The following is an 11,695-nucleotide window of genomic DNA, read 5'->3' on the forward strand; positions in this document are numbered from 1 at the left end:
AAACTATGATGGTTGTTATATTTTGTGTATGGTGATGATGTTATCTATGATTCAATTATATACACTGTGATGATATTACAAGATGAAGTCACCTGCCCCCGGACGTTTCCGCCGTCTGGTTCGGGGTGTGACAAATTGGTAATAAAGCAATGTTTATAGTGAACTGACATATCTAATCATACAAGATATGAAACTACAAATACATTGGGACTAAATTACTCAGAACAAAAAAAATAATACATACCTATGTGTGCATATTAGAGTATTGTCACCACAGGAAACAATAAAAGTCTTTAGAGGAATTGAACATTGTGGTCAAACCCGGGCAGTTATGTATTCGTATTGGGGATTAATATAGCCCGATCAACTATATTTATTCAAAATACGACCAACATGTGCTTGGGAGTAATCCTGGTGGGCAATGAATCTAGAAACTTACCAATTCTAAATCCAAAAAGTTTTAAAGAACCAAACCTAAATAACTAAAATACAATAAAAGCATTTTATCATGTTTTTTGGTATTTATATATTTTCATGTAGACACTATGACCGGATTCCACCTACCGGGAGACCCCTACTTCCCCAACCAGGGGAACGGGGGATGGCTTGAGCCAGAGCCTGAAGAGGAACCAAAAGAGGAACCCGATGAGGGACCTGCTGAGCCAGTGATAGACTTTGAGGAGGAAGAGCTCGACGGAAGTGACGAGGATGACTCGGCTGCGGAGTCCTAAGTCATTAACCCTCCCTACCCAGTTAGGGTACATGTGTATAGGATGGGCCCCAATGGCCCTACGCCCCTGTGGTCTCATGACATTTGGAGATGGAGTAGGGGCAACGTCCCCCATTTGGTATGGAAAGGAGATTTTATGATCTTTGAGACGGTAGGACTGCAGATCGCGCACTCCCAGTTATAGTGAGGAGGACTCGGGACATTGGCAATCAGGCCCAGGCCACTGTCAATCAGATGGACCAGATGTGAGCTGTCATGGAGCGAGCCGAGAGGCAGGCACAAGAGGTGGTCAAAGACTACTAAGAGAGGTAGGCGGCATTAGAGGCTCGTCTACAGGTCACTGAGCGTCAGTTGGCCCGGTTACAGGGTGCATACACTTCATCTGCAGCACCACCAGATGCTTCCCGCCGCAAGTAGGATCTGTTCCACCCACCACCACTATCGATTAAACCCCCTTTCGTTATTGTAAGTAGGACCGACTCTATAATTAAGTGACTACACTACTCATAGAGCCGTTATGCTGATGGATTATATTTTTTCTATGTACTGTATGCCTTTTTAAAGGCAAATTTTCATGTATTGTACTATAAAGTTTATCAGTAATGAAACAAGTGTGTGTTTTATTTGTGATGTTGTTATCTGGTATGAGTTTTGTTCTTATTATTTCGTGATACTGTATGATTTCACTTATAAGCACAAATCGAATTGTCGAAACAACTATTAAGTGCTCACCATCATTCTGTTCCATGACAAAAGTGTTGGATAAGGTGTCTAAGTCCATAACTATTTATGGGAAGTACTTGACCCGACCCGGCATGGTCCATTTGGGTTGCATGGCACCATGAAATAACACTTGGAGGTTATTAATATATTATAAGTTCTAATATATTAATAATATTATTTGATTAGTTTGATCAAGAATTAATTTAGAATTAATTAAGTGATCAAAAGATAACTAATTAAATATATGGGTTGATTATGTAAATTTTCCATATCTTGTATAGTGGACTAAGAGGCTCCATGGATTATCAAGTTGGATTCCACCCATAGGATGCTCCATGGGAGTTACAAACCCATGGGTCATGGAAATGAAGAGTCATGACACATTAGGGTTTACATGGTGTAACCCTAGATGTGTCAACACTATATAAGAGTCCCATTATCCACCAAAATCGGCTACACATATGAAACAAGAGGGCTAGGCCGATTTTAAGAAGTGTGTGTTCTCTAAAAAGTCTTTCCAAGAGCATTTGGTGTTGTGTGAAGCATTTGAGGCATCACACTTGGGGTGCTAGGCTCACAAGGTTTTAAGGAACATAAGCAACAACAAGGTAAGTTATTCTATCTTTCATTCAAGTTAAAAATTGTTACCTATGTATGCTAGATAGGAATATAACCTTGGAATTCAACTTTGCATGATAATTAGACAAACATAGATCCAAGGTTATTAGGGTTGCATGTACACTTAGGGTTGCATGTACACTTCATCAGTGGTATCAGAGCCTAGGCTTGTTTGTTTGTTATTTGTGCTAAATGGTTGAAAAAAGTCGATTTTGTGCAATCTGCCTGATGAACTCGCCGAGTCCATAGGGGACTCGCCGAGTTCATGTGTATCTTCAACCTACTCGCCGAGTAGGTTCGTGCACTCGGCGAGTAGGAGCCTCAGAATGCAGATTTTCGACTTTAGTTGTTGGAAATGGACTAGAAACATTACCCTAAACTGTTTTGGTACTTGAAAACTTGTTTTAGATGGTGTAATGTTCTTGCTAATCCATTTACAACAACAAGTTATCAAAATTACAAAGTTTTAAGTGTAATTTTTGATTCATGAAAGTGTTCATGTTCATGTTCTTGATCTTATGATGTTTAGATGATCATAGAAATTGTTTGTAACCTATGTGGTTGATTAATTCTTGATCATTATGTGTTTTAATGGAGTCCATAACTTGTCCTCAAGTTATGGAAAACCAAAAGTCACTTTGCTTTAAAACCATTAAAAAGAACGCATGGGTTATAAAATGAAGAGTCTTCATTTTTAATACCCTAATAAACTCATAAGTTACAAGAAATGAAAAGTTTTGAAAGTTTACAAAACTTGCCCTCAAGTTTTGGAACAAGTAAAGTCATGTTAAAACTTTAGTTCCAACCCTTAGAATTTTAAAAGTTAAAATTCAACCCTTATACTTATAATATTATAAGTTGATAATAATATATATATATGTATAAGATCAAAGTCGTCTTACCGCTAGTACGCCTCATTCACGAAGCTGGTCTATAAGGTGGGTATAAGGTTGTTGCCTATAAAATGGTAACTTAATGGGTGTCCACTCTCACCTACCGCTTGCTTGACTGGTAGAGGGTCGTTAGCCGAACGGGTAGGACAAGGACTTATAAATTCTCACTAAAAGTATGATGAATATTATAAAGTAACTAAATGCTTTTATTAAATTCCCAATCTTAGTTACTTTAGGAAAAATGTAAATAAGGTGCTAATCCATGAAATTACACTTTACACTTTGTCTAAGTCGTTGGTGGAGCGTGTGTGGTTAACCGGCACACTAACTTGGACTTAACAAGGTAGGTAAAGGGTGACTTAAGGTTTATCATATTATCGGTGGAGCGTGTGTGGTTTACCGGCACATCGATTGAGTGATAAACTTTAAGGGTACCAAGTGATTTGCATGGTTACTTCACACCTTGTTTTGTGATCCTCGGTATCCCAGTCACAAAACTTGGAGGGCACACTCGAGATTGAAACATGCCTTTGAAAAGTTCATTGAATCTCAAAAGAATCTAGGAATTTCTAAGAACCAATCAAAAACCTAATATTTAATATTTCGGTTTTCGTGGTGGAAATTGGTGAATCGTCATTCACCTACCTTTCAAATATGTTATAGCTTGGATTACGGCATACCTCTTCTAAGTTATAATATATTGTGATTGGATCCTAGCCTTAATATTACATTTGGGTGTTCTATTAAGTACTCTCTTAATATCTAAACTAATCTTGTCCTCTTCCTTTAGATGTCTTCAAACAATGCTGCTTCTGGCTCTAATCCTAATGGCTCCTTTACCCTTATGAACTTGTGTGGGAAAGTCACTTTTGATGGATCCAACTTCAATGAATGGATCAGAAACATCAGGATGATTACCCGCTATGAGGACAAAGAATATGTCCTCAACAAGGAGCTTAAGGAGATTGATGAGACCACTGCAACTCCTCAGGAGATCGTTGACTTCCAGGCACATGAAAGGGATGCTACCAAAGTAGCATGCATCATGATGGCCATGATGACAACGGAACTCCAAAAGTCCTATGAGGACTTCTATCCTTTTGAAATACACCAAGATCTGATGGAAAGATACCATCAAAGTGCACGACAAGAGAGGTATGAAATCATCTGCTCCATGATAACAACCATGACGAAGGACGGGGAATCCGTCATGAGCCACATGCAGAAAATGCAAAGGTATGTGGATCGGTTGCTGAAGCTTAATGTGAACTTCACTGAGGAGCTTGCAATAGATATTATTTTGCACTCCTTACCATCGTGCTATGATTAATTCTGCATGACATATCACATGAATAAGGAAGAGGTCACACTCATGAAACTTCAGGGTCTTCTCAAGACCGCAGAATCAGGTCTTAAGGGGAAGTCGGTTGTTAACACTCCTACTCCAAACTCCGCTCCGGTTTTGGCAATCGGGAAAAATTGAGGGAAAAAGAGAAAGTGCTCTTCGAAGAAGAGGCGGAATGCTTCTATTGCCATGAAAAATCACATTGGAAGCGAAACTGCCCAAAATAGCAACAAGATGTGAAGGATGGGAAAGTTAAACCCAACATGCAGTTATTTACACTATCCTATCTAATAACTCACCCCATTCTAGCTCTTGGGTCCTTGATACCGGTTGTGGTATTCATATCTGTTCTGATTTGCAGGGACTAAGAAGAAGTGAGAATGTGGAGTAAGGAAGAATAAACTTAATCATGGGGAATAGGAAAGCTCTACCTGTCACCAAGATTGGAGTTTACTCTTTATCTCTAAGTAGTGGGTTTAGTTTAGATTTGAATAAGTGTTGTTATTTGCCAGAAATGGCAAGAAATATTATTTCCCTTCATGCATTGTATAAACAAGGTTTCACCTTTTCATTTGATAATGAAGTTGGTTCTATTAATGCTTTCTTTAATAATGTTCTTTATTTTAAAGCATTACCTTGTGATGGCGTGTATGAAACAGTATCTGTGGTTGATAACTTAGGATATAATGTATTGTGTATTGATTTTGTTAATAATAACTTGGATAAAGCATCATTATGGCATTGTTGTCTTGGACATATAAGCAAGAAACGCATAGGCCAACTTCAAAAGGATGGAGTCTTGGAGTCATTTGACCTAAAGTCAGATGATAGTTGCGAATCATGCTTACTTGGAAAAATGACAAAGTCACCCTTCACAGGTTCATGTGAAAGGGGTGAAGGTTTGTTGGATCTTGTACACACGGATGTATGTGGGCCCTTCAAACATGCCACAAGGGATGCAAATCGTTATTATTTGACTTTGACTGATGATTACAGTAGATATGGATATGTCTACTTAATCAAGCATAAGTCAGAGACTTTCGAAAGGTTTAATGAATTTAAATAGGAAGTCGAGAATCAATTGGGCAGGAACATTAAGATGCTTCGATCCGATCGAGGTGGTGAGTATCTTAGTTCAGAGTTCCTTGACTATCTTAGGGAATGTGGGATTGTCTCACATTTGACACCTCCCAGGACACCGCAGTTGAATGGTGTGGCTGAGAGGCGTAATCAAACCTTGTTGGATATGGTTCGTTCCATGATGAGTCGAGCTTCGCTACCAATCTCATTCTGGGAGTATGCCTTAGAGACTGCCGCCCATATCCTTAATCTAGTCCCTACAAAGAAAGTTTCCAAAACTCCTCATGAGATGTGGATCGGTAAAGTACCCAAACTAGACCACATAAAGATTTGGGGTGTATTTTCATCGGCTACCCACAAGAATCCTTTGGTTACCACTTCTACAGACCTAGTGAAAATGTGGTCTTTGTAGCTAGGAGGGCTTTCTTTAGAGAGAGAGAGAGTTCATAAGCCAAGGAAACAGTGGGAGGCAAGTTGATCTTGAAGCAATTCAAGAGTCAAGCGGTGAAGGAACTTCAAATCCTAGCACTCAACTTGAGGAGGAAACTCCCGTTGAGCCATTTGACAAGTCTGTACCTCTGAGGCGTTCCACAAGGGTTAGGAATGCACCTGAGCATTACTATGGATTCCATATTACTGTAGAAGGTGATACACTTATCAGTGATGAGACACTGATAGGTCTGGATGAACCTAACACTTACGCGAAAGCCATGGCAGGCCCTGAGTCAGCCAAGTGGAAAGAGCCAATGGACAGCAAGATACAATCCATGTATGACAATCAAGTTTGGAACTTGGTTGAGAATGTACCAGGTCGTAAGACAGTAGGGTGCAAATGGATCTTCAAGAAGAAGACTGACATGGATGGTAATGTACAAACTTATAATGCTCGATTGGTTGCAAAGGGCTTCTCACAAACTCCAGGAGTTGATTATGATGAGACATTTTCTCCAGTGGCCAAGATTAAGTCTATTAGGGTTCTGTTAGCCATAACGGCATTTCATGACTATGAAATATGGCAAATGGATGTCAAAACCGCTTTCCTTAATGGAAAATTGGCTGAAGATGTTTACATGAGTCAGCCAAAAGGTTTTGTCAGCAACGAGTACCCTAATAGAGTGTGTAAGCTTGAGAAATCCATTTATGGATTAAAGCAAGCACCTCACAGATGGAATCTTTGCTTTGATGAGAAAGTCAAGGAATTTGGCTTTTCTAGGAATGAAGATGAATCTTGTGTGTATGTCAAGGCTAGTGGGAGTATAGTCAAGGCTAGTGGGAGTAGAGTTATCTTTTTGGTATTGTATGTGGATGACATACTACTCATAGGAAATGACATCCTAACTCTGTAGGAAGTTAAGTCCTAGCTTCGGAAGTGTTTCTCTATGAAGGACCTAGGAGAAGCTACCTATATTCTAGGGATAAGGATCTTGAGAGACCGAAGTAAAAGACTAATTGCACTTAGTCAGAGTACCTACTTGGATAAGGTGCTGAAGAGATTCAGCATGCAGGACTTCATGAAAGGAGAGTTACACATCCAGAGTAACGCCAGATTGAGTAAGACACAAAGCCCTAGCACTGAGGCTAAGATAGCATAAATGAGTTGAATACCTTATGCTTCAGCTGTAGGATCAATCATGTATGCTATGACGTGTACTCGACCTGATGTAGCCTTTGCCCTGAGCATGGTTAGCAGGTATCAGGGAACCCTGGCAAGGCACACTGGACTGCGGTAAAGAATATCCTCAAGTACCTACGGAGGACTAAGGACTAGGTCCTTACCCTCGGTGGGAGTGATGACTTGAGAGTTGTAGGGTATAGTGATGCTAGCTTTCAGACTGATAGGGATAATTTCCGCTCTCAGTCAGGCTGGGTCTTTACCCTAAACAGAGGAGCAATTTCTTGGAAGAGTTCCAAGCAAGAGACAGTGGCTGATTCAACTTGTGAATCAGAGTATATTGCAGCTAGCGAGGCAGCAAAGGAGGCGATATGGCTGAAGAACTTCATTGGAGACCTTGGAGTTGTACCAGCTATTAAAGAGCCAATGGAAATTTTATGTGATAGTGAAAGCGCTGTTGCCTTAGCCAAGGAACCAAGGGATCATGGGAGATCCATGTACATCGACAGAAAATACCATTTTATCAGACATCGAATAGAAGAAGGACTCCTCATGGAAAAGAGGGTATCATCGGATGAGAATTCAGTAGATCCCCTCACGAGGGGACTGACTCGGGTTAAGCATCTCCAACATGCTCGGAGCATAGGGCTGAAGGATGATATTAGATTTAGTAGTTAGATAACCTAGAAATTTGTAAAGTGTAATTGACATTAGATGATGAATAAAAGGTGTTTTATTTATGAGTAAAGTGTTGTTATCTCTTGTCAATTGTTTACTATATTTCTTTTGCATGTTTTGACTTCCAGAATAACTATGTTTGGTATATCATATTATTTAAACCTCCACAGTCGGTCATATGTCGGAAGTAGGTATGAATCAAGACTGTCATGATTGGTTGCAGAGGTCTAAGGTGTTGGACATGGCTACACCAATCATGAGTGCTCATAAGTTCTGAGCATTGGAAACAACCCACGCTCACTGGAGTCACTTCATGGAATTTATCTCGAGTGATCCTGAGACGGTAATATCATATAAGTCTTCAAACCTAGAGATATGATTTGTTACTTACGATTTGGTTATGCATTGATTGTACGAAAACGCATTGGTAACTCGATGTTATAAAACGTGCTTTTGTGTATAATTCAATGAGTGGGAGAACAAACATATGAGTCGAAGTTTATCTGTTCCTTCTTGGATTAGAAGCTGATATCTAGGCCCCTCGATGATTTTTTTTGACCTATGTACCAGGCCCGGTTAGAACTAAGTTGATGTGTTCAGTTAAGTTCTTTGTTAAACAAATCGGAAATCGGGAAACAAACTACTGGACAATAAGTAAGACATTGTTCCATGTATTTGTTTGGCTGATATCTAGAACAGAGGATTATATGATCACTTATCTTAAATGGCGTATCATCATCTTCTCAGTTCCGAGAGACCTTGAAAGAGCTACGATTGCCGATCGGTTCCTGAAGTACTAGAGTTATAGTTATTAGACTTATCCAAGTGGGAGACTATTGGATAAGGTGTCTAAGTCTATAACGATTTCTGGGAAGTACTTGACCCGACCCGACATGGTCCATTTGGGTTGCATGGCACCATGCAATTGGATAGACTAAATGAGAGAAATAACACTTGGAGGTTATTAATATATTATAAGTTCTAATATATTAATAATGTTATGTGATTAGTTTGATCAAGAATTAATTAAGTGATCAAAAGATAACTAATTAAATATATGGGTTGATTATGTAAATCTTCCATATCTTGTATAGTGGACTAAGAGGCTCCATGGATTATCAAGTTGGGTTCCACCCATAGGATGCTCCATGGGAGTTACAAACCCATGGGTCATGGAAATGAAGAGTCATGACACATTAGGGTTTACATGGTGTAACCCTAGATGTGTCAACACTATATAAGAGTCCCATTCTACACCAAAATCGGCTACACATAAGAAACAAGAGGTAAGTTATTCTATCTTTCATTCAAGTTAAAAATTGTTCCCCATGTATGCTAGATACGAATATAACCTTAGAATTCAACTTTGCATGATAATTAGACAAACATAGATCCAAGGTTATTAGGGTTGCATGTACACTTAGGAAGTGTTAGAATGCTCAAAACCCATCAAAAAGATGCCTAAACGACCCATTTGCAGAAAAAAATACACGGTTGCACCACCACCACCGCCTCCCAGAGGTAAACTCTGCTGGATTCCAGGCAACAGTATCAGCTACAGTTATTGCAGGATTGGCTCACATCCACAATGGAAACAATGGAGGCGTAAATGGTCAAGGAACAGGAAACTCCAACCATGGAATGAGTCAAGGGCCTACAAAAGTCTGCACTTACAAAGATTTCTCTAATGCAAAACCCCTAACATTCAACGAAACCAGTGAGGTGATAAATTTAAAGCACTGGATCGAGAAGATCGAGTCAGTCTTCGAGATATGTGAATGCCTTGAGGAGAGTAGAGTAAAGTTCGTGGATTGGATGTTTGTCAATCGAGCATTGTCACAGTGGAACGGCTATGTTGAGGCCTTAAGACTTCCAGTAGCAAATGCCATGCTGTGGGAGGAACTCAAGGAGATGATGTTGGCTGAATACTGTCCCCGTGGGGAAATACAGAAGTTGGAACAGGAATTATGGAATATTACAGTGCAAAACTCTGATATTGAAGCATATATCGCTAGGTTCAGCGAACTAGCACTTCTGTGTCTGGGAATGATCACCTCAGAGGGAAAGAAGATTGAACGTTTCATTTGGGGGTTAACTCCCCTAATTCAAGGGAACATGATTACTGCAAACCCTAAAACTTTTGATAATGCAAAACATCTAGCTCATAAGCTCTATGATCATGGAAACAAGAAAGGTACCAAAACTACTGAGACTGAAGCCAATAAGGAAGAAAGTAACAAGAAGAATTCGGGAAGTAAAAGGAAAAGAGGACAATCTTCAGGATCTTCCAAGAAACCGCAAATTGTAGCAGTCCATGCTGCTACTGCTCAAACCACACCAACCCCATCCGCTCCAACCCCAATCACACCAAATCCTACCAACCCTTACGCCAGAACCTTACCGAAATGTAACAAATGCAACTTCCACCACAATGGCGAGTGCCGAGAAATGCAGTGTACCAACTGCAACCACAACGGGCATACTGCCCGGTACTGTAGGACTAAGCCTCAACCAAACAAACAGCCTAACAACAACAATGTCAGGCCAGTTATACCTGCTATGGATGTGGAGAAACTGGTCATTTTATGCAAAACTACCCCAAGGCCAACACTCAAGGTGCAGGAGGATCAGGTAGAGTTCTGACAATGAGTCAAGGGGAGGCGGTACAAGACCCGATTGTTGTTACTGGTATGCTTCCCCTCAATGAAACTTATTCATGCATTTTGTTTGATAGTGGGGCTGAATGGAGTTTTGTGAGTCATAAATTCAAACACCTACTAAATTGTCACACCCCCAAACCAAGGATGGCGGAAACATCCGGGGGTGGAGGAATTCATGTATAGTATCACAACAACGAGTATAATAGTGCTCAAAGTAAATAAGACCATCATAAATATAATTGAAAAAGTTACACCAATGTATATGTTTACATGTTTCAAATCAATTACATTATGATGACAAAATGAACTGTTTGACGATTCAACGTCCAATCCTCAAAATGCTGTTGGTTTTTCTTTTTTCACTGATTTCCTGAGAATACAAGTTGTTTGAAAAAGTGTCAACACAAAGGTTGGTGAGTTCATAAGTTTTTGAGATAAAGAGTTTGGAAAACCGATCTTTGTAATGAGTTGTGTGTTACCAAGAAAAATCCAATATTTTCCTTATAGAAGTTATGTGGTCCTAGATGTCGGGACCGAGAATGAAGAAGTATTTGTCATACTTAAAGATATAAAAGTGGTTTTAAATTGGCGTAAAACCCCTTTTTGATTTGAGAAAATCCCGTAATGAATGGTGTGTAGTCTTAAATACCATGGCTGAAAATATACAATAATATCTGTAATTATTGATATAAAAAGTGATTTTAAATCGACATAAAACCCCTTTTGATTTATGAAAATCCCCGTAAAGTTTATGTGTTGTTAACTCCCTATGTGAGCCGCTATAACCATACTATGATTGAATGAACTTGCCACGGCGTTTCTCAGGCGTCGCGAAACTGAAATGACACTTTTCACCACAGACCTGCCGGTCTAGCTGTTGCATGCAGCTCAGGTGTGGGGTGTCTAACCCAGTATAGATCTATACACAACTATCACGTTCTCCATATAAGAGACTCTGGTTATAACTATCAGGAATTTAGATCCCGCACTCGGACGTACGGGAAGAGAATGTCTCACAATTGAAGTTAACAAGTCTATGTGTGGTGTGTGTGAGTGTAAAACCTTTTTCTGTGGGAATAAAATCTTCAGAAATGTGTTTGATGTTTTAATGGAAACATAAACCATACCTATTATAGTTTATCAAAACGTTTAAATGTAATAGTTATAACTTTGTTTATTATGGTTAACTACTGTATTTATGAAGGTAAAAACCTTTTTGTTTACCGATATGTATATGTACTTTTTACTAAAGTGAAGCAACATACATTATAACAACAAATTAATTACTACACTTTTGTAGGTAAAAATCCATTTGTTTTCTGATGTATGACTATATACTAAGTCAAAATGTCATCT

General features: G+C 39.3%; 1 protein-coding gene across 1 annotated transcript; it reads left to right on the top strand.

Annotated features, from left to right (window-relative positions):
* Window positions 1-9,136: 9,136 nt before the first annotated feature.
* On the top strand, window positions 9,137-10,322 carry LOC111891938 (uncharacterized). The gene is made up of 2 exons (XM_023888007.1): window positions 9,137-9,200; window positions 9,250-10,322. Exons 1-2 carry the CDS (start codon window positions 9,137-9,139, stop codon window positions 10,320-10,322), a joined length of 1,137 nt encoding a protein of 378 aa, XP_023743775.1.
* The last annotated feature ends 1,373 nt before the right edge of the window (window positions 10,323-11,695 follow it).

Source organism: Lactuca sativa, chromosome 6 (assembly GCF_002870075.4).
Source record: "Lactuca sativa cultivar Salinas chromosome 6, Lsat_Salinas_v11, whole genome shotgun sequence".
NCBI classification, from domain to species: Eukaryota; Viridiplantae; Streptophyta; class Magnoliopsida; order Asterales; family Asteraceae; genus Lactuca; species Lactuca sativa.